This window comes from Calidris pugnax, unplaced genomic scaffold, assembly GCF_001431845.1.
Source record: "Calidris pugnax isolate Ruff unplaced genomic scaffold, ASM143184v1 scaffold148, whole genome shotgun sequence".
NCBI lineage: Eukaryota > Metazoa > Chordata > Aves > Charadriiformes > Scolopacidae > Calidris > Calidris pugnax.
Window position 1 is genome coordinate 5815681 of NW_015090926.1, and position 24194 is coordinate 5839874.

General features: G+C 36.7%; 1 protein-coding gene across 2 annotated transcripts in view; it reads left to right on the forward strand.

Moving 5' to 3' along the window:
• Window positions 1-1273: 1273 nt before the first annotated feature.
• Window positions 1274-24194, forward strand: part of CHD1 (chromodomain helicase DNA binding protein 1) — a 52169-nt gene continuing 29248 nt past the window's right edge. For both annotated transcript variants that reach the window (XM_014951480.1, XM_014951479.1), the window contains exons 1-7: window positions 1274-1489; window positions 17040-17244; window positions 18262-18366; window positions 19661-19728; window positions 21834-21983; window positions 22276-22553; window positions 23884-24109. In XM_014951480.1, coding sequence (XP_014806966.1) covers window positions 1437-1489; window positions 17040-17244; window positions 18262-18366; window positions 19661-19728; window positions 21834-21983; window positions 22276-22553; window positions 23884-24109 — 1085 coding nt within the window. In that variant the 5' untranslated portion in view covers window positions 1274-1436. The remainder of the gene's footprint in view (window positions 1490-17039; window positions 17245-18261; window positions 18367-19660; window positions 19729-21833; window positions 21984-22275; window positions 22554-23883; window positions 24110-24194) is intronic.

A 24194-nucleotide genomic window follows, 5' to 3' on the forward strand; every position in this document is an offset into this window, starting at 1 on the left:
TGTTTGTCCGCCCGGGCGGGCGGCGGGGAGCCTGAGGCCGGGGGCGGCGCAGAGCGCGGCCTCGGCGCCGGGCCGCGGGGAGCCCCCACCGGGTCCCCCGACTTCGCTTGGCGGCCCCTGCGGGGTTTCAGGGCTCCTTCCTATCACTTTCCCCTCCCTCATCGCCTTTGTTTGCTGGCCGGAGCGGCCCGGGTGTCTGAGGTGGTGCCTGGGCTCAGGGCACTCCCGACCCCGTTCCGCCGCCAGCAACCCGAGGAGCGCCAGCTCTGGGTTGGGTTGTTGTGTGTCAGAGGAGAGCACCTCGTAGCCGGCAGTCGAGCCCCTAATCGCTTTCACACCACTAAATCTGTGAGGCGCTGCTCTTTATCTGATTATCGGTGAGTTTATACGCGCAGGCCATTTACTGTGAGCCTAAACTTTCTCTAGCAGCATCAGATACTGCAGTGATCTGATTGAGGATGCTTTTGGATGTGAAATAATGATTATTCCCTATGTGGGATCTTGCTGGTTTGATTTAGTGGAGTTAATGGGGACAGTTTTTATCTTCCTGCCTCTACCTACAACTGGATGTAAGCATTATGTGTGTATCTGGAAGTGTTTCCACAATGTTTTGTGCATGAAATACGCTTTACTTAGCGGAACTTTGATATCTATGGTTTTTACATATGTGTTCAGGTAGGCAGTTTCTCTTCAAAATTTCCATCTACTTTGTCCTGAAGTCAGTACTATGGCAAAAGTTAAGCCACAAGGTGTAGTACAGACATGCAGTAAGCTGTTTTCCTCACTCTACAATGCCAAATAGAATGTAATTTCTCTAACATTTCCTATTCTGCAGTTAGTGGTTCAGCAGAATTTTCCATCTTTATAGCACCATCAATGAAAAGTTGCATGAAATAGTATAATATTCTGTATGCTGGGACCCAGCTGCAGCTGAACAAAAAGCTAGACAGATCTTTACTTTCATGCTTTTTTGTGTATTTCATTAGTTCTTTCAATTTTTTTTAAGTGTAACTAGTAAAAAGACCTCGTCTTGTCTCCAGAAGAAATTTTCAAGCTTTTATACACATCAGGAAAGATTTTTATATTTTTTTTTCAGGCAAGAAAATGGTGATTAAAATGATCAGCCATGAACAGGTAACACTCAAAAAGCTACTTTCAGTTAAAAACATGACATCAAACATGATGCCTCCTTTCAGTGTTAGTGAAAGACCACGTTATTCTTGATACCTTTTTAGTTGCAAACCTACGTTAAAATTATGTTATTGTTTTCCTTTACTATTTTAGGTATTTTGGGAGAAATCTTGAATACCTGCAGAGAACACTAGAGCAAACACATCACCTGGAAAAGATATAGAGTACCAAGAAGTGGATTCTTGATATCCACCTTGTAACCTGAGTGGACTTTTATTTATCTTTTAAACTTCTTAATATTTACAATGAATGGGCACAGTGATGAAGAAAGCATAAGAAACAGTAGCGGAGACTCAAGGTAAGTGCTTGCTCATTTCAGTTTTTCTTGACTATATATTCTCCTATATTTTTTTCAATAAAACTGGTTTATATTTTAACTTGGTGCCAAACTTCCTGGTCAGCAAACAGACCATAGTTAGGAGGACTGGATGTGCTTACTTACAGGTGCTTAATCTGCTTATTTCATTCACGTCGTTTCAGCTAAGAATTGTAATGATCTTGTATACACCTTACATAACAAAGCTCAAATAGTATTAAAACCACGTCAGCATCCAACAGAATAGTATTGGTGTTGGGGGGGGGGGCGGGAATACATCTGGAGTGTCAGAAGTTGAAACCTTGGATTAGAACATTAAAACAAAGCTACTGTCTATAAAGTGCAAGGAACACATGCATAAGATGTGTTGTATAAAACCCTAACTAGGGTGGAGCAGGATATAGAGTACTTAATGTTTCTTCCTTCTTTAGAGCTGTCAGAGCAGTATAACTGAAAGTGTTAACTTTGTTTTCTGAAGTGAAAGCACAGTGTTCCAGCTGTTTTGATTTTTTTTTTTTTAATTTAAAAAATAAAAATAAAAATCAGTCCTCCAACATTGAATGCTAGCCTTCTAGCATGTGCAGAGTGTTCCCACGTTTGGAAGAGCCAGATTAGAACTTCTCTGCATCCATACAGGATGACAGCCAATTTGTAGGAGTGGAATTAAGTTCTCTTTCTAGAACAGTGCTAAGTTTAAGAAGTCCCTTCTGCACTAGAAAGCTTAGATTTCTAAAACCAGAAATATCATGAATGCTGAAAGTTTAAGAAGTCAAAGTAAACTCGCAAATAAAAAGTGGCTTTCAACTTCTCTTCTAAGAGGTGGTTGTGATTGTGCTGTTAGTTTACCCATCTGTCTTTCTGCCTTTCTTTGTGATCACAGCCTATTGAACCAGTTAGCTGATTCTGTCAATCAGAGGGTCATGAAGAAAACTATGTTCTGCAGACTTTATGGAAAGTTCCAGTTGGGTAGAGAGAGATTTAAATTATTGCCTTAAGTGAAGAAATGCAAGAAGAACGTAATAGCCAGCTGATCAGTCAACACGTGCTGGCCATTAAGCTTGCACGTAACAGTATGTCATGGAGTGGGAAGAAGGGGAAGAAAGAAGTGGTTAAGCGACTTCAGGTGCAAATTACAAGGGAATCAGTGCACAGTAAAACTAAATAAGCTTTAATAACTTCTGTATATTTTTATGTCAGGCTTCCTGTTATATAGAGGAATGTCCTAGAAAGACAGTGAACTTTTAATCTTGTGAATAATTTGTAATCTCTAGTACATAAAAATTTTTGAGGATTTCTGCTTCCAATAAAGTTGATACTGTTCCAGTTAGCAAACAAATTTGGAGTTTCTTCTACTGGTTATTTGAAAAAAAAAAAAAAAAAAAAAAAGGCCTCTTCAGGTGAGAGGAGAAACTTGAACAAGAAATTTGAACAAATATAGTAGTATGAGCAAGGCTAGTCTTCTGAACTACAAGACCTCTAACAAACATGAATTTACCAGGGACAAGTCTGATGATTTTTGTGTGTGAATTTTCTTCCCACTTGAAGCAAGCCACCTTGCTAAAAAGATATAGGGGAAAGTATCAAACTGTAACTGTCCATAAATACCAAAGTTACTTAAAACTGTAGCAATTCATAAGACTAAGCCAGTTTGATATCATGAAGTTCCCAGCAACTTCATAAGTATCAGGAGTTTGCGTAACACTCAAAACTTGATACTTGCCTGTGAATTGGGACCTTGTTCTTTGTCTTAAATGTTCTGCTGAGCACATCTTAAAGCTTTAAAAAGTTTTAAAATGCTAAAAACTGTTTTCCTATGTTTGTATCAGTCGTTAACCCCATACCCTGATCCACAGGCAGATCTCGGAAAGCTTATTTTCATGTTTGCTATGTATTATCAGGAAACTTTGTAAATGAAAGGTGAAAGCTTTCCATTTTAAATCATAGAACTCTTTTCTGTGTAGCCTGGTTCCATTATTTAAAATTATTATTGCAAAAGGAGTGTCACATGGAATATCTTTATACGGCTTGCCCCTGTTGTTTAGTCTTTTTTTTTTATTTTTTATTTTATTTTTTGTAAGTTTTCAGAACTCTAGGTGGTTTTCACTTGGAGGGGACTTTGAAAATTTGTGTCACTTTACAAATTTGACACTTAAATGCAGTACAGCCATTCATTTCCCTTTTATGGCTGGTGAAAACTTCCATGGCTCTTTTTTCTGGAGTGACAGCATTGATAACAATTAAATATAGTCTGATGTAGAGCAGCATACATCATTACTTTAGAACGTAAGAGAAGCAGTGGATCAGGGCTGGATTTACAAAAATACACAGACCTTATGGATACCATGTTGTGTTGTTTATGGAAACACCATGACTTGCAAAAGCTGTGGAAAGCCTGTAGTGTTCTCAGCAGTAGGAGGGGCTGGAGAAGGGACTGATCATAAACCTTCGGTTTTATGCACTGGTCAGCATTGTGGTAAGGAATTGTAGCTGTCCTTTACTCCCTCTGACTGGCTGTGAAGGTGAATTATTTCTGAAATGTGTGAAAGGAATGACCAATTTGCTATGCTCCTGCACTCCTTGCCAGCATTACATCTATTCATCTGTCTGGTAGATAAGTAGAGAACTTTATCTTTCTCCAGGTTTTGGGCCTGAAGTTCTATTTTGCTACAGGTGGAAGAGTGCATCTCTTGTATTTTCATGGTTGAATAACGGGCTGCAGTGTTTGGACTTTCTTTGCCTGTTTCAGCATCATCAGAAGCTGTAAATCAGTACTAGAACCAAGCATGATGGAAATTGTAGACTAGCATAAACACTATTAACTAACCTTGTTGCTTGATGTTCTGATTACTGTGTAATAATTACAGTGGAGTCTACTCTCCAGCTTCTTGAAATCACTACTCTGGAATATTTTTAAATAGCTCAAGATAAGTATCGCAGGTACTGTTCATCTGGACAGCAAGTGGCTGTAGACACAAACTCTATAGCAATATTCTGAGAAACCGAGCCTTAAATCAAGCAAAGCATCTTTGTGTAGTGTTCTTGAAAGCATTCTGTTGCAAACTTGAATCTAAGTAAATGCATTCTAGTTAGATAGTAATAAGAAAGCATAATCAGCAAGGAAGAGCAGTTATACCTGAACTGCAAGACAAACTCCAGGTAGAACAGGGACTACAGAAGTGAAACATTGGTGCTAATTGAATAACAATCTGATTTCCCATCTCTTTGCTCTTCCTATGTTTCCTGCAGAGCAAGGTAGAGAGGACTTGAGCAAACCTTCCTTCTCCATAGGTAAGAAGGATTGTGCTCAGTGCAGCTTTACATTTCAGCCAGCTACTTTCCAGTTTTGTACTCCAATTTTTGCAGTAAGCAGCTGCTTACACCAAAGACTTGAACCATTCTTTACATGCTTGAAAGCTGGTGTTAATGGGAGATAGTAATTTCAGTGGGTTTAATTTGCTTTGTGGATTCAGTAGTCTGTGGGCTGCAAAGGAGGGTTAGGTGAAGACTAAAGACTTGTCAGCAGGCTTCAGTGTACTATATGAACTCACACCTCTTGTAGGAGGTAAAAAAGATGAATTGAAAGCCATGACTTTAGTTTCTCGCTTTCGAGAAATCTAAGTGGGAGTTGAAACAGAGATTCACCAAGTTTATTTGCAGAATTATTCACATGTATTGGCTTCGTTTTGGAAGAAGTTTAATAGATAATATAAAATGTGTGCATGTAGCAAGAGAGATCATATACATACACAGACACATACTTACATGCTAATGCAGAGGATTTCTCAGATCAACAGAAGTACCTGAATGCTAAAGGAAACTGCTGGTAGAACTTACTGTCAATGGCTGGTGGATGAAGCAAGCTCTTCACTTCTGTTAGCAGGGATGGTCTCTTTGGTTAGTAAGTAGCTATTTTATCAGGAATCATCTCTTAGGGAATTAATCATACTAAAGCATGACAAGGTGTCCTGATCCAAGTTAAAAGTATCTTTTCACTTCTTTTTGGAAGAGTTCAGGTAGAATATGCATTAAAACCCAAGTGGTTTTTTTCTAGGAACTTTTACAGCTAAAAGAAGAAATTACAAATTTATGGTATGGCTTTTGTTGTGCATGTGGTCTCTAGTTTGGCTTTGGGACTCATGCTGAGTTTATACAGTCTAACCTACCTGGCTGGCAAATACTTGTTCCTTGTATTTTACGTCCAAATCCATCATTCTGAGAGTTTCAAAATTTTAGCTGATGCAAGCTTTTCACATTGCTCAAGACAGTGAAGTTTTGCGATACAGGCAGTGCATACACCAGATGTATCCAGATGTGGCCCCTCAAACGGTTGGTGTTTTTTTGATTAAATTCCATTTAATAATTTTTTGCTGATCTGCAAGGAGCTTCTGGTAAAGATGTCATTGTGTTGCCCCAGGAACCAGCTGCATATCAAAGGGTGGTCATATAGCACAACAGAGTACAAGACCCCTGGAGAACCACTGATACCTCCTGCCTGTGAAGGATTTCTGGAACTCCTGTGCACTCTAAACTTGTGTGGATTGTGGCTCTCAAATAAAGGCTTGCAATGGGGTTCATAGAGTCATGAAAGTGGGTAGATGATCAGTGTAGTTTCAAAACCTTTGCTTTGGGGAAGGTTTATGGTAGTGGCAGCAGATACTAGTCTGCAGAATGGGAAATACAATATGTCTCTTTGAGTTGGTAGTCCGTATCAGGAAAATTCAGTTGAGTTCATGCTTTGTGATAGCTAATGACAGGAGATAAGACTTGGTACCCTGACCTTTATACTCTTTGTTCCCTCTGCTTTTTACTGGTGGTGGTAAATAAGATAAATCTTCCTTCTGCATCTAAATAAAATTAAATAGTTAAGATTTCTTTAAAAATAAGACTTTTAGATAGCACTTGCCTAAAGAAACTTACTTGTGAACGTGCAATTTTAAGAGTTTGGCATTTAGTGTCTGTTACTTCAGCCCACTTTGAATGGGTTCTTCATATTCTAATGCTTGCCTTCCTTCAACTTATGGTTTATTTTAATAAAAAAACCCAAAACTCAGGCAAATAGTCCACTGTCATCTCAGCTGTTTTCAAAAGTAATTTTATTTTTTAAGTGTGTTGAAATATATTTTGCTCAAATCAGTACTCTATTTCCTGCTGTTCTTAAAACAGAAGATTCTTAAGGTAGCTTAACCTAATGAATGCACTTGAAATCAGTGGTAATAAATAAATTATTTGCTCTTGGATCCATTATTAACCTACGCCTTACACAGGAACCTAAATGCTCAATCAGTTCTTTCACAATGTGACTTGTGTAGCTTTTCATCATAAGGATTTGTCTTCCGAGTGCCTTGTGTAAATTAGCAGACATAGTTCCTCATTGTGTGATCCTGTTAGGGCACCTTGTTTTAAGGGGTAAGCTAGTGAACCTAAACTTGAGACTGTTGCAAGAACTAATGACTCTGTGGCAGGATACTTGCTTTTAATCTCTTTCAGTGATCTATCTTTAAGCCTGTCATCTACTCAAAGCATTCTCCAGTTTCATTTCATGGGTATTTATTGGGGGGACTGGAAAAAAAAAAGTAAAAACAAATGTGAAAAATTATCTTTAATCTATGTTGCATTTCTTGCAAAGTAGTTTATAAATAAATACTGCATCATCTTGAATATGTAAGGAGCGTATGGAGACAGTGTTTATAAAAAAAGAACAAATTACTTCAATGTGTCAAACTTTCACACTAAATCAGATTTGACATGTGCTACTCTACAGATGGAACTACTTGACTCAAGGGCTCGGGGTGAGCAAAGTTTCTTGACTACATATCGTGGAAGGTCCTCTTTATAGACTTCACAACTCAGTTTGTCATTGTACATGAAACTATACTTTTTCATGTAGAAATTCCATCCTGAGCACATGCTACTCAGTTTATACTATTGCATGCCTGCTCCTGCAGGTTATTATTGGCAGCTAACTTTGTCATCATTGCTGTGGTTTGTGTGCATGGTAGAGAAATAGTCCAACAGTACTGAAGAGATCATCATTATTGCTTTATCAATCATGTTTGTTTCTTTTTCTTTACCTTTATGATGCTCCACTGTTTTGTACAATTTTGTGTATTGTTGTCTTTGTTTAGTTTGGGATTACTGGTTTTTTGTTTAGGTTTTTTGTTTTTTTCTAGATGGTCAAAGTAAATGTAATGTAAGGTTTCTTATTCAAGAGCACCTCTAAATGCTTTTTTCATTTTACTGACTTTTTTTTTTTTAAATAAGTAATGTATGTAATTTGTTTGGAGCTGGAGGAGGGAAGAAGGTTTACGTGACATATTTTTAGAAGAGGGACTTCCAAAAGCAGGAATTCCATTTTGAGTAATGAAGTTAAGTGCCTAAAAGAGGACAAATGGTCTTCAATAGTTAAAGTTAGCAAATATTGTATTTCTGTATATGTTATATTAGCAGCTCCTCTATTCTGTAGCTTAACTTCCTTTGCCCTGTTTTTTTTTCCATCTGCATTTCCTATCCTAGTCTTGATAGTGTTTTTAATTTCAGTTGGCATTTGGTTTCTTGAACATCCACTCATCAGTGAAGAAGGTAAGGAAAAAAGCAAGTTAGACCACAAAGTAGAGTTGGTTAGAAGAGATCAGCAGTGCAAAACCACAGCAAAGGGAAGACATAATGTGACATGGTGGAACAGGTAAATTTAACAAACAGAGGTGAATAGTTAGCTGAGAATGAAATCCTGTATGCTGGCTGTTTCTCTTGTGTGACTTTTCTACCAGAAAAATTGAATGAAGAACTACATTAGGCTCCAGCTCTGGATTGTCTGGCAGAGAGAGAGACACTATGTATTGGAAAGAGTGAGGGAAAGACAGGAACATCCTAATTTATGCTGGTTGCTTGAAAATAGGGGAGATTTTCTCTTACGTTCCAGTTTTAATCATGCTTTTTTCAGAAGGCATTACAACACGTAGCAGATTGAAGAGTAGGAAAATTGGCTTGTGGTATGTCATGATGCAGTGTGGAAGGTGCATGTACTAAAACTGAAAACTACTATAAAAACATTTTTCATCTGAAATCTATTTAGTTAGGTTTTTTTTCTAAATTCTGTATTGATTTGCACTGTTTTATACTTATGTTTCAGGACAGAGTCTTAAGAAATACTGCCCGTTCACTCCTGCTTGCTTGTTCCACTTCATCCACCCTTTAGCATGTTTATGAAAACAAGCTGTTTTGAAAAGCTGAATCTGTTCCCTCTATGGATGGTGCTGACAACTGTAGTGGGGATTGGAGAGGGCAGCAATAACAACGTCAGCAGAAGTTATTCTTGTAGAACTCTCACCAACAGGTGAATGTATTGGTGAGGACTGGGACTGTTTTCAAAGAGCAGTAGCTTGTACTACTGCTCGTACTGTTGTTCCACTTGTGTGAAAGTTGCTGAAACTCAGAGCAAAAGTAGAAGCAGTTAAAGGGAAACTCTTAAATTCCTAGTTTCTTAGTTTCCACTTAACTGCGAGGACATGACAAATGTGAATTTTCTTCTTGAATGCATGTGTGTGCAAATGGGTGTACCTTTTCTTAAATAATTCTACCTTTAGTCTTAGGGTTAGCATCTAGCATACTAGGATTTAATCTGAATTACTTCTTATGTAGAAGAGGGTCATAAGTAATCCTGTGAAAGGGATTAGAGATTTATGTTCATTTTTAATAACCAAGGCTTGCTTAATGTGTCTGGGTTAGGGAAAAAGGAAGACTTCTCTCCATTACATTATTTTTTTTTTATCCCTTAATACAGTGGTCTCCAGAATTTTTGTTTGCATACTCTTGTCAATAAAAAAATACTTGAGCATGCACCTACGATAGATGTATAGTTAATTTATAAATTATACACATGTACAGCTGTACTAATACTTACACTACAAAACATTCACAAGAAATAGAAATTTCAAAAGGGTGAGATAAACATTAAGTAATACTTGAAAATACTTTATTAATGGCAAACCCCCTTTTTGTTCTTACTAAAAATATGATTATGAGTATTTGTACTGAAATCTTGGTTTAACACTTTGTGATACAGTGGTTTGAAGGTGTGGGTCTAATTTCAGTTTATCTTGGTACTTTTTGAATGGCTGGCATAGCTGAAAAAGATACATGGATCCAAATGGAAGAAATGCATCGTTAACTGTGCTTACTAAATCACGATACTAGTTTTTTCAAGTACTAATGTTAAGGTTTTTCTTAAAATTCGTCTAGTAAATTTCCATCTGCCCTAGTGTCAGTCAGTTCTTGCAAATTAATCAGAAGGATTTATGCAGTTTTATGTTTTTAACAAATGGGTTTGAAACTCACTGAAACTCTTTGTAACATTTTTAAACATTGTTTTTAGCAATAAAATCCCATTATCATGGAAGCTTTTCTAAACATCTGTTTTCAAAGTGCTCTTGTCCATAGCATGAATTTCTTTCTTTCGAATAGCAGTTGCTTTCTCATTGTTAAAAGGTCACCTTCACATGGAAGGGGTACACTAAGTGTGTTTATTTTTTCAAAAATGTGCTAGCCAGCATACTACTGATGACCATTTGTTTTCACAAAAAGGTCAGCAAATTTGGAACACTTGTCTCTTTTTTTTTTTTTTTAAAAAAAAACAAAACAAAACAAACAACTCCAGACCCCACCAAAAACTGATCTTCAAGGTCAACAATGCTTTTAAGCAGTGAACCTCCCTTGGTAAAAAGATTTTTATGGTCACTTCCCATCTCATTACAAAGTATCATAAAAATTTTACCATTTAACACTCTTCATAAAATTAACCACATCAGTGACACCCTTTCACACTTTTTACTCTTCTGGCTGCAGATTCTTTGCTGCAATAGCTTCCGTATTGTCGATGTAGTGGATTAATTTCATCTTTGGTGCTGTCTGTATCACCATTATTAGAATCTGTATTTTATTCCAGTCAAAACAGCCAGTCCATCTATTTAATCAATGGTTACACTTCCACAATTTTTTCATAAAACTTTTCTTTAAATTGGGGAAAAAATTGTTTACTGTTGAGAACATATCTTTTCTGGTACATCTTTCCTTTTCTCACAAAAAAGTAGTTTTTCTGCACATTTCATCATTGAAACAGAATGTAACAAATAGCATAAGTTGGGACTTGTTAGAAGCATCCGTGCTTTCATCCAACCGTAGAGCAAACCTCCTACAGTGCATGATTTGTTCTAGTACTTGTGTCTTCAAATCTTCGCCAGTGTTTTCTATGTGTCTTTCAACAGTTTGCTGACCAGAAAATGCCCTTTAGTTTGCCACTATTGTTTTCCATGCACTGTTTTATCATTTTTACAGAAGCAAGAAGTAGATTCTCCAATAGTATGGGGCATTTTTTTCTCTCCAGGTAAAAGAACCTCAAAAGAGGCTTCTAAACATTTATCAGTAAGTAGAGTGAAATTTTGTAAAGTGCAGGATTGAGTATCACATGACTTGAAACATTGCTGGGAAAAGCAGAGGTTTGTCTTTGTCTTCTGGATGGTTTGTTTTCAAATGTCTTGCTGATTGTGATGGCTTCATACTATCATTAGCTAGTGTCTCAATGCACAGTATATGCTTAAGGCAAGGTTAATTGTTAACAATAGCGATGTAAGTAACATATTTCAACTAGTCTTGATAATCCAGGTTTTTTTGGTCCAACTTCTTGTCAGATGTAATTAGATTGTAATTGTTTTTCACCTTGCATGTGGATGATGAAGAGCTTGTCCAGGAGTAGAAGAGTCAGCTCTACCAATTTTTTGGTGTTTGCTTGCAGTATTAGTGTTGTCTTCAGTCAGGAATCTTTTAAATCCACTTTTCCATTTTGTGAGGGTTATTTTGGTTAAAACTAGGTAATATAGTCCATTAATCTACCTAACTAGGCAGAGGCAAACAGCAGTATGTCGCATTGCACAGAAAGGGAATGAAGGGCTGATGGTGCCCATGTCACCCCTCTGTGTTGTGGAGCACAGTGTCCCCCAGGGTGCTTCACCTGCCGTATGTGACACAGGACCCTCAGACATACAGACTGAGTGAGACTGACAGTGTCAATCCATGTATTAAATTTTTGTAAAGCTGAATTTGTGGTTTGATTTGTTTCTTTTTTTTTTTTTTCCTGGGTTGCTGGTTTGTTGTTGTTTTGATTTTGTTTGATTGGTTTCTGGGTTTTTTTTAGATTCAGAATAAATCTAAATAGAAGTTCCAGTATTTTCTTCAGATATCCCCATGGGTTGTCTTGTGCACCTCCTGGGTGTGTGCACCCCTCTTTGGAGACCACTGCTTTCCTGTGACAGTAGTTTGGTCTTGACAATGAAGTGTGTTGGGGCTGGGAGAGGGGGGAGCTGTTTCTTTCATGAACACCTTTGGGCTAATACTGCAGCTAAAAGACTGGCTCCTTTGAGGATGGTAAAGCTTTTGGTTAAATTTCGGCATTCCTCACATCAGTTAGCAGAAGGATGGATAGTCTTTCTCACCAGGGAGGCTAGCTCTTAGAGATATGTTTCTCAGTTAAGTCCTGAGGCAGGGTGACTCTGGGTCCTGTTTATATGATAATGAGAAGCAGTGGCACACTGTTAAATTTTATATTGGTCAGCGCTACATGTAAAATACAAAAAATAAAGAGCCACATACAGATAATGTCCCAGTGATTCTACATCTGCAGAGGCAAAGTGCTAGAAAAGGTTGATGTCTGGATGCTGAACTGCTATACCAGCAGTGTGCTATATCATACATGTTGAATAGAAGTTGAAATTAAAAACTACAGCTACAGTAGTTTTTCAGTAAGACTTCATTTTCAGTACCTCATTTTTTCATTATGCTTAAGAGACATGGCTAGAAAATGCCACAGAAACATTTTAATTTTCAATTTGCTACGAGAGGAAAGGCAGTTCTTTATTATTCTTTTTACGTAACATTTCTTCATTTGTCCCAAGTGAGTCTTTGCGTATCTTGGTGGCTTTCTTGATTTTTAGGAAAAGTTAGATAGGACTATGTTTTTACTTTATTGCTGCTGCTTTCTTACAAGTATTATTTAAAAAAACAAATAAGAGGCTCCTTTATATCAGAAGTTGATGGGTAGTCTGACAAGTTGGTAGTTCGGTCTGATGCTGGTCTAAAACTGTTTCCCACAAGAGATTAATAAAACCAAGAAAAAACCCAGTTAGTGATCAAGTATATTCTTTCTTTCTCTCTGCCTTCTAGATACTTAAATTTAGAGATAATTAAGCAATAAGTCTTAGGCTGAAAATTTCCATTCAGTTTCTGTTTTAATAGGCAGCTGGTCCTGATAGGCTGTAGAGAGGTTTTGTGGTGTTGATACAGAAAGGTTTTCTTTTAACGGCTGGCGTTTCAGATGGTGTGATTAGGGAATGAGTTTTCCAATTTTATGGGTTTTTTTCCCCGTAGTTTAAGAAAAAAAATCTTTGACAGCAGAAGCAGTGACTTTTGATAGAGGGAATAACTGAACTAAGTTCTCTGTTCTTCAGCCTTCTCATGGTAACACCTGCGTTATGTAAAATCACTTGCAATTGGATAAGAGTAAGTTTTTCTTAAAAAAAAAAAATGTGTCATAGTTTGAAATTGTGATATATTAGTTTACACATTGTGAAAGAAGATATCATCAAAAAGAATAAATCAAATTTCTTGGGTTTTAGTATAGAAAAAGCAGGGACACAGTCTGCACCCAGAAGTGCATGGTATTTTGATATTGGCATAAACATGTTCCTATTTGGATCTTTGACTGCAGTGACTTGAGTGATAGAGAGAAAATTGCTGTTTTTCTTTTTTACTTGGAAGATATTTTCTATGCTGAAAACTGAGCACTGAACCTGTAGTTATTACTGTATGGTGTGTGTTTTGCCTCAGGTTTCCCATCATTGTTACTGTTGATTTAAATCTGTTAAATTTCTTAGAGGAAAGTCCTGTGATTTGTGGGCAGTTGCAGCTATTGGGGATTTATAGGGTGTTACATGCCATGCAGTGCTTCTCAGTACTGTCTCAACAATCTGCAGCGTGTCTTTACTGCATACGTTTATGCAGAACTTACTCATTTATTGCCCCATCTACTACCTCCTCTGTAAGTAAGAGCTTCAGGTTTCTGGGCTGTAATACTGTCTTAGTAGAGGTTATGCCTCCAAGTCAACATTCTGCTGAAGCTCAGATTGAAACATCATATGAAAGGACATGATGAAGTAACCATTTGTTGTAGTCCTCAGAGCCTGTCAGTTACTTGTCCTATGGCCAGTAAACAGTAAAGTTTCTCACAATTCAGTAGAAATGAAGTCACACCTGTTAATCTTACCTGGTTTTTTTGTATGTGCTGTAGTTGTACCAAGACCTGTGGGAGTATGTGGTGTCCATAAGGAAGCATACAGGCAGAAACTCTGGTGTAGTTTCACACATTTCTAATGATTTGAATGATTAGACTTGAAGTAAGCTCTGCCCAGCATAGGCTAGTCTTGCTTGAACTCTTATAGTGCTTTTTACGAGTTAATTTCAAACTTTTTTTAAGCATATATGAATACTGCCATACCATCTAAAGAGTTGATAAATGCTTCTCTAGTTTCAAAAATGCTTGCTGCTACTCAGTTTGTCTTTTCCCATTTCCTTGTGTTGATTTAACACGCTGGGATAAGAAAGCTTAGTAGGACTTTATTGATGCTATGGCCTTTAGATTTTGTTTCTGTGTTTTTCTTTGTTCTGTGTACTTATTAGCTGTTAGTCTACAGTGGTGATCCTGCATTGTCCTTCCTACATGGCAACCCTAAGTCAGTTGTGAACATTATTTGTTCTTCTTGTGTCTTGTAAATTTCTTTCTTTCTCTCCCCATCCCTTGCACTTCTGCCTGCAGGTTTGTTTTGTAGTCTTGCATTTATTAGTAAGGTGGTTGAGTATTGACTTAAAGATTTTCACTCTTGTAGGGTGTTCCTGTTAGTTGATATGCATTTGGGTTGTATTATTAGTCTGCTCTTGTCCTTATTAGGCCAATTTATTGTGAGAAACAGGGTTTGTGAAATAGCTCTTACTTTGCTGGTCCTGCTCAGAAGCCTAGAACGAATTTATTCCCAGACTCCCAGCTTTGTTGAGAGGTAATAAGCAAGATAAGTTACATATTTTGTCTGAATAGTGAGTATTCTATGACCCACATCTGCTGAGAGGTTGTTAGCACTTAACAGAGACCTTACGTGATAGCTAGCTGACCATTTCATAAAGAAAAAGATAATGAATTAGTTGGGTTTTTTGCATCCAGCTCCGTAACTACTAGCATTATTTATTAGACTTTTTTTTTATCCCGTCCCAGTCGCTTTGTTTTTGAACTTTCCACTTAATTTCTATGTTCAAGAACATCAAACCATTTAAAATTTCCCATCAACTATGAATCTAACTGACTTGATTTTTGCTTACTTATCTAAGTAAACAGGATTTTTTTTCCCTGTAGTCTCTCCACCATTCTCTCCTGTTACTGGTTTACATGTTTTTCTTAATGTTGGCAAGTTGTTTGACCAAGATGGCTTATTTCAGTGTCAGACCTATGCTACCTTAAAAAAAAAAAAAAAAAAAGGACTTGGTTTTGGTTGCCTCTGGGTGCATGTGCCATTGAACCTATGGTTAGCACTGTAGTGGTGTGTATGAAGTACATTGCTGCTGTATGGAAAGCTAACTTAATTACCATCCTTATGGCTTAGTGTTTGCATCGTTTTTAGATTTGGTAATCCACATTATTATTGCTGCCTTTGGGCAAGCCTTGTCCTGCATGGAAGTATTTGATTCCCTTCCCCCCTCCGAGGTTATGTGGGATTTACCCATTTTTTGGTAGCTTTTTGGTGCTGGGACTTGGCTGGCTGGTATTTACTTGTGTCTCAACAGAAAACTCAGAATAGAGAAATCTTATTGCTCTTCTTTTATAGTTAATGCTGACTTCCACAGCACTTCCCCTGACATTTACTTGTGGCACTTTGCTATGCTGAGAAATGCTGTTTTTTTATAGGTCTGATTTACCCAGCATTAAATGTAAGGTAACATTTATGTACAAGAACACTATCACAATTAAAATCGTCATGGAGTGCTGTTAATTTCTGGTAAATAGTTTAAACTCCAGTTCTATTCTGTAATGGATGCCCAGCTTTATTTGGGGAGAGAGGGTAGTGGTGTAGTACCATACCTGAAGTAAGCCTTTGATGACAGAAATAGGAAGTTTGGGAGCAGACTTGTTGCTTCCCAGTTTTCCTCTCAGTAGCTGCGAGGAGACCCAGCAGAAGTCTCCACATCTCCCCCTTCAAAACAAGGAAGCTTCACCAGGTCGGTTTGTTTCTCTCAAAGTTGACAGTTGCAGACGGCGTACATTCTACAGCACTCTGTTTAGGAATACCTTCATTTCTTCTTTACCAGTAGAGTCTTGTTGGTGTTAGCAAAAGCAGAAACAGGAGTGATTTCTGTTCTGGTTTGTGGTTTTAGAAAGGTGCCAATTAAGTATGTTCTAGGGCAGAGGATCATCAATCTGCCCTTTTCCCCCCCCCCGGCATCTGAGGTGTCAGCCAGGTGATTTGTGCTGGCAAAGATCGGCTAAGTTTTGATACCAGCTTTTGGTTTTATCATTTTCCATTCTGGCTTCGTGCTTACTCTGTTTTTTAAGTGCATTTGCAGCCAATGTGTAAATAATTTGAAATTATTTTGCCCTGAGGTGGTATGAATCTGATGGGTTTTTTTAGTAATATCTTTGAAATATGGTAGTATTAACCTAATGAGGAGTCTTACTTTTTACATTTTAACCTGGCTACTTTGTGAAGTTGTTGTAGAAAACTAAATTTTTCTAAGTTTTTGAATGGTCATGAAATAATATTGTGCTTTCTAAGTATGTTAAATATGTTGCAAAATTAATACACAGGTGGATAATGTGGCAGCTCAAGTATATGCCAAGGAAAACACCACTGCCAGTGACACATCCAGAGTTGTCTGCATGGGGAGTTCTGCTGCTGTTACTGTGACAATAAAACACAGTCTGCATAGCTTCTTTTTTTTTTTTTTAAGTGAGATACACTGCTAAATGACTTTTTTGTTTTAATGAGTACTGCCGATCTGTAAAGATTGAAAACAGTCTTATACATTTTAGTTGGACAGGTCTTTGTGGAGTAGACTTAACTGTGAAGAGGGGTGTATGTATCTATGGGGTTTGATGGAGCTAAACAAGGATTTAGGAGCATGTGGGGGTGCAAGGTTTGCGTGGGTAATAAACATTTCTACTGCTTTTTTTCCCTTACTTTTACTTCTCAATATCAATTTGAATGTTCTTGATTTTTTTTTTTTTTTGGCTTCACAAAGTATCTGATTATACTCTGAATTCTCAGTTCTTGTTCATTTTTAACTTTATTCATCTCAACTTATTTAATAGAACTGCATCCGTTTGTGTGCTACTCATTTGTTTGGTCTAACTTAATTGATTTACAGGTGAAGCTAAGGCATTTTTTTTCCTTTTAACCCTGCTACCTTGGCAATTGTGTAATAGCGTACTAACTTCTCATTGCAGCCAGTCAGATGATGATTCTGGGTCAGCGTCGGGTTCTGGATCTGGTTCAAGCTCTGGAAGCAGCAGTGACGGAAGCAGCAGCCAGTCAGGCAGCAGTGACTCTGACTCCGGTTCAGAGTCAGGCACTCAGTCAGAGTCAGAGTCTGACACATCTAGAGAGAAGAAACATATTCAAGCGAAACCGCCAAAAGTTGACGGATCTGAGGTAAACAAAATATAAATGAACCTGTTGTAAGGGAAAAAATATTTTAAAAAATCTTTCTGTGTGGTTAGTCTCAAGAGCAGTTTTCATTTAAAAAAAATAAGAAGTGATGAAGTGTTTTTAATTAGGTTTTAGCTTGGTTGGCTTAGTGTTTATCTGTCTTAAAAATTGGGCTGAGTTTCTCAAGGATAAGTATTTGAGTTGACGCTTTTAAAATTCTCAAGTTTGAGTTAAGTGCTTACCTAAATTTCATCATACAGAAGCATGCACTAATTTACTGGTACTTATGGAAGACAAAGGCACACATAATGCTGTTATTTCTGAAATCCTATTTTTATGTTATTTCCCTAATCCTTAGTTTCCTTGTATCAATAAATGATTGCATAAAAATTTCAAGCTTACATACAGTTGGCTTTCTTTGTCAATAAGTTAGCTAAATTCAGGAAATAGTGGTGTTTAGAAATCTATTAAATCCTATGAGCCAAAATTACCTACACTCTTCTGTGTTTTATGGACTTAATTGGGGTGGTAGACCATATTTATTCAAGGTAGACATCTGTTAGTTACTACCAGAATTGAAGATTGTTAAGGACTCTCTGTTACATTTTTTTTCATGTACTTCATTGTTATAGTATAAAACAAAAACATATCATCCAAGTGGTCTGAAAGGATTTAGCTGAATCCGTTTAAAAATTTACTTTATAAATGTTTTACCTTAAAATATGAAAATCATAGATAATAATTCATAACTTTATAAATGTTTTACCTTAAACTTACACAACTATTGTGCTGTAGAAAGTGTCCTGGCAATTACTATATGACATTCTGTTCTGTGGAAATGTTGCTACTTTAAAATGCTATCTAATACTACTAATGCATGCACTATTTTGTAGTGAATTTTTTTAATTTATAAAATTAAGATCAGTCTTAATAGCTGTGCAATTCAGGAAAGGTAAATATGTGGTAAACTGGAGATTTTCGGTATGTTTAACTGATTTTTGCATCTCTATTCCTGTTCAGTTCTGGAAGTCTAGTCCAAGCATACTTGCTGTGCAAAGATCAGCAGTGCTCAAGAAGCAACAGCAACAACAAAAGGCAGCCTCCTCAGACAGTGGTTCAGAAGAGGTGAATAATGTAATTTAGATTTTTAAAATGTAAACGTGCCTGTCTCATTATCTCGTATGTTAGAATAAAATTGCGTAGAGCCAAGTTATATTCTCTAAGTGTGCTTAGAAATCTGGTTTTAGTCTACAAAAGTAACACTCAAATAACTGACATTTTTACAAAGAAAAGTAAAAGTACCTCTAGTTACTAATTTTCAAGTGAGTTGTGCCAAAACTATAGCAGCCTCTATTATGTGGTATTTTTAGGTAGATATTCAGTGATGTATGGGCAAAATTTTCAAGCCACACAGTACTGACTTGCATTGTATTTATGGCTTCTTGAGTTTTGTAAAAACTGTAAAAAAGCTGAAAGATTTTTTTCAGCTTGTTTCTGTATAAAGGTAGCTGCTATAATTTTCAAAAATTCTGCATGGAGTACAAAACTTTTTTGCAATTTTTTAAACTTTTACTACAAAAGAATTCTCATACTTTTAGAAGAACACCTGTATTCTAGATATTTTAAAACCTAAATTACATGCTAAAGAGATGTTGACTTTGTGCAGCAGGAACATCTTAAGGACACTAGTGGCTATGAACTGGAATTTATTTATAAAGCTGCATTTTTCTCCTTCACTATGAAAACTGCAGTGTAATCAGACTCATTTGGTTGGATTTCTGATTTTGGCTGGTTTAGCAGCTCATCATTAAAACTTAAACACAGAACTTAGTCACATATCGTTAAAAGGTTAATTGACAGATGTTGTTAAGTACTCTCTTTCAGAAGAATGTTTTCAGGATAAATCTTAATCTGAATTTAAACTTAATCGTGATAGTGGTTTTAGGAAAATCTAATTTTAAGAGGGTTCTTGTTTTTTCTTTGAACATAGAGAAAGAAGAAACATGCTATCCTCAAAATTTTCTTAAACAGGTGTTTAAATATGAAAGAATTTTGCAGGTCAGAAAGTTCCTGAGGGTAAGAGATTTTATTAGGATTTTGATAGAACATTCATTTTAATTAATTTAGGGCAGCTTAAACCATGACTGTTTTTACATCGGCACGATGTTTACTTTTGTAGACGGGGGTTTTTTTGTGATGTTCTTTAGAGCTATGCTGACACAAGGTATTCATAGATGGATAAATATAAGAACAGTAGTGGTCTTTATCTCATTTTGCATTAACGGGGTGACAAAGAGAGTGAAACATGAATAATATGCTTCCAGTTTGAAAGTGGGAGCTGATTTATCTTTTCGATGTTAGAAGTACTTCATTCTTTTTGAGATAACGATGCAGTGGGTTTTTTTTTCTTCACTTGCAGGATTCATCAAGTAGTGAAGATTCTGCAGATGACTCATCCAGTGAAACCAAGAAGAAAAAACATAAAGAGTAAGATATTTTTATAAGTGATATCACGTAATTTTTTTTGTTGTAGTGACATATGCATAGAATTCGTGCTTCATTTCTCCACACTTGAAATGCTTAAGTTCCCTTTTTAATTCATCTTGATCTTGCATTTCCAATTTTTGATAAATATTTTGGAATATTTAAAATAAGCTCTTAAAGAAACATCTATATTGTATTAATTTCTCAGCAAACAAGTCTGCAGTATTGTTCAAAAACATTCATCAGTGCTTCTATTTTTAAAATACTTTGTTGCAGTTTATTTTTCAGCTGAAGGCTGTCCCTAAAATTCTTGTAGAAATTACAAACTACTTAAGCAGATTGTCTCACAACAAACTTAAGTTAGAATCCTACAGTTAATGCCAGATTCTTCTGGTATCTCCCCTCTTACCCTCCCCCAGACATGCCTAAAAGTTGATATAGTTTTGATTGTAATTAACTTTACTGGGTAGCAAAGAATTTTAACTGCAAATAAGCTCCTTCTAAATGATAGATCAAAAAGTTGTGAAAAGGATTATACATTGTTATTGTGGCAGTGAGATGCCAATTCATTAATCACTTCAGTGTTCAAGGTTGCCAGTATAATATCTTAAAGAAATGGTAGTTGGGGGGAAGAAAAAGGGGGAGGGGCACAAAAAACCCCTGCACTATGTAAAATGGTACTTCCCTAGCCATGAGCTGTTATTCACAGTCTTCTGTTAGTTAAGAGTTTGATTGCATTTAATAGCATATTGTATTAAAGGAAGGATATTATAGGAACCCATAACCAAATCATTTTGTATATCTACTGCTTGAATTTTTGTCCCATGGGTCTCCTGAACAAGTGTGTCTGCACTTGTTATCTGACATGCAAACTGGACATTTCTCAGTATTTAACTTAGTACATGATCAAACCATACAGGATGGTGCTTTACATCTGTTTTTTATATTTCCAAATAAATGCAGGTCATGGATTTGTGTTAGTGTTATTTTAATTTACTGTTTGCAGAAAATGTATTCTAATAAGACATTCTGTACCGTTGGCCATGTGCCATCTGCACAATAAACATATATGTGTGTTTGTCTTGAATGAGTGGAACGATGGTAGTGTGATGTCTGCCGGGACTCAATGTCCTGGAAGACAAGAAAGAGAGAAGAAGAGAGGGATCTAAGCAATGATTCTTAGGCTTCCTGATTGGATATTTAAGGAAGAGATTTTTTGGTTATATTCCAGCTTTGATCATTATTACTGCTCTAGCACTGTGGTCAAGTAGACCTAAAACTGATGCTACTATAATGATTTAGCAGCTTTTCAATAATGTATATCAGACTCTTTCTTTCTTTCTTTTTTGTGAAGCTATTAAGATTAAATTTGTCCTTATAAAGTCAGAGTTTGAAGCAAGATACCATTCATCAGTGGGTACATCTTTCCTGTTGCAAAGAGGAAGATCTCAGTTAGCAAGAACAAGGGAGATCCTGCTGCTCAGTCACAAGTGTTGTCTTACTCATAGTATGTTGCCTAGTCATGAAGCACTGATTTGAGAACTCATGGGGAGCTTTTGGGCACCAGTGCCACTCACAGATTGCTGCAATTCAATTTTTCTGGATGTTTCTCAAATCTGCTTCTATTATTTTTTGATTCCTGTGAAAAAGTTGTTGATTCTTTATATGGGCCACAGGGACCATAGGCGTTAGACAATATGCAACTCTGGAATAAAACATGACAGTCCTTTAATGATCTGAGCACGTGTAAGTTCTGATGATTATGTATCTTTCCAGTTAGACTTGTTAAGTGCTTTGTTTTCTTAATGTCATGTTAACTCATTTCTTCATGGTAAAATTTATATAGAAATCCAGATGTTTGTTTTTTTGGATTTTAAATCTATTTCTTTGTAACAGAAAACTTAGTCCATTCAAGCCACTGGGTGTTTTTACTTACCTGATATTTGTTGATGACAATTTTCTGTCTCATCAGCTGAAGTAACTGTGCAGTGTGTTGAAATTACAGCAGATACCCTGTGGATGAATAGATGATTTAAAATAAAATAAGTTAAAAAAAAAAAAAAGAAAAACCCAATGTAATTTCCTCTTTTGTCTTCCAATATACACAGTGAAGACTGGCAAATGTCAGGATCAGGGTCAGTATCAGGAACTGGTTCTGAGTCTGAATCAGAGGAAGATGGGGAGAAAAGCAGTTGTGAAGAGAGTGAATCTGACTATGAGCCAAAAAACAAGGTTAAAAGCCGTAAGCCTCCAACCAGGTAAGAAGTCATGCATTTGGGTACTGTGGTACTATTTCTAGTAAGTGAGTATTTACTACCACTGTATATGCAAATGAAAACATTAATGCTTATTAAAAAAAAAGGTTTTTTTAAAGCTACATAAGGTGTTGATAATAGTAATGCATTCTAGCGAATCCCTTTTTCTGTCTTCTCTAACTGAAATTGGAGTAGCTGAGCATTCACGAAATACATGTGTTCAGAGAGCAATACAGAAGATTTATAGCTGTTCCTGTTTAAACATTGTTATTGTGTATACCTTACTGTTTTCAAGAATTAAGTCAAAAAGTGGGAAAAAGAGTGCAGTACTGAAAAAGAGGCAACTTGATTCATCGGATGAGGAAGAGGAGGAGGAGGATGATGATGATGATTATGATAAGAGGGGATCTCGCCGCCAGGCAACAGTCAACATTAGCTACAAAGAAGCTGAAGAAACCAAGACAGATTCTGATGATTTGCTGGAAGTTTGTGGAGAAGACGTCCCACAACCTGAAGAAGATGAATTTGAAACAATAGAGAAGTTCATGGATAGTCGAGTTGGCCGAAAAGGAGGTATTTTTATTTTTTTTGAGGGTGTTCTTAAGATTTTAGAGTGTATTGTGATGCAACTTCAGCAAGTGTTCTCAGTTGTTAATCACCTCTGGGGTATATAAACATCAATAAAAAGTCACCTTGTTTTGTCTTTCGTATCTGCTAATGATGTTCCTTTTTGAAGTCCAAGTGTTGCAAAGTAAGATGTAGAAGAATTGCACATCTAAGTAGAAAATAAAAATTAAGTGGAAGATAGCTCTGTATTGCATAAATGCATACCATATTGTTACACCAATGTTTGTACCATTTAGTGATACTTGATCAGTATATATTATGTGTAGCGGAGTAGAGAAAGTGGACTAGATAGGGGAGCTGACTGGTAACCTGAACCCTGAAAGGGTTACTCTTGAAAGTATTTTGTGAATAGTGGTAGGCATGTGGTGTTTCTTGTAGTAATAGGATGCAGTGTCTAGCAGCTCTGCTTTTGTGTTTGAGTCTGAACACTAGGATTCTAATTATAAAAACAAACACACAAAAAAACCCCAGCCCTAGGCCCCTTGCGCTTCAGAGCTACTTTTCTCCATTAGTTATATCCAATCTTTAAAGGTTGTGACACATCTCAGAACTTGCACTCTTCTTCCTTCCAAATTTCTTGTCCCAAATTCTAGCGTATCCTGTTCCGTGCATAGAGTAACTGCTGTAGTCAAACCCTTTGGAACTAAGCTGCTTGTATTCTTCCTGCCTGGGTGATGTTGCTGTTTGTGTTGTCTTGCTGTTGCCACACTCTGTGGCTTTATCTGGTTGTCCTCACAAATGAGCTTGTTTTCTGCTGCTAGTATACTTCAGCTGTGATACAGACTGTACTTAATTAAAAATTTTCCCAGGTCAGATCAAAAGGGCAGAAAAAGTAGTAAAACATGTTTAGGAAGAAATAGATTCATAGTATCCCTTAGTAGTAGGTTATTGATGTCTCAAGGCTGACCAAGCATAATGTCAGATGCCTTTTGTATGCTCAGAGATGAGAGTAATGTGATAGAGATGATGTCAAGCAGGGTTAGTGTTCACTGGTGATCGCTTTAAAAACTACAAAGATTCTTATGAGGAAAGATATTGTAGGTCAGTTGCAGAAGTTAGAGTTGCTTTTTTGATTCTCTTTTGACTACTTGAGCATGTATTAACATATCTATGTCATAATCATCCAAATAAGATTAATGACATGAGAGCTGTAGATACTAGTTAAATATAAGCTCATCTAAAAGTATCACTAATTACTTTCTGCACTACGTTTCTTACTGGTTAACTTAGAGAATGCACACTTAATTAAGCCTAATGGATGTGGTTTCTTCCTCAGCCACGGGTGCTGCAACCACCATCTATGCAGTTGAGGCAGATGGGGACCCAAATGCTGGGTTTGAAAAGTCAAAGGAGCCAGGAGAAATACAGTATCTTATTAAATGGAAAGGTTGGTCACACATCCATAACACTTGGGAAACCGAGGAAACACTGAAGCAACAAAATGTTAAAGGAATGAAGAAACTGGACAATTACAAAAAAAAGGATCAGGAAACAAAACGATGGTGAATATTTTTATGTAGACTTCCATGATATTTGTTTTGTAACAATGTACATGTTCTGTTGTGTTTCTGAGCCTTGTTATATCCA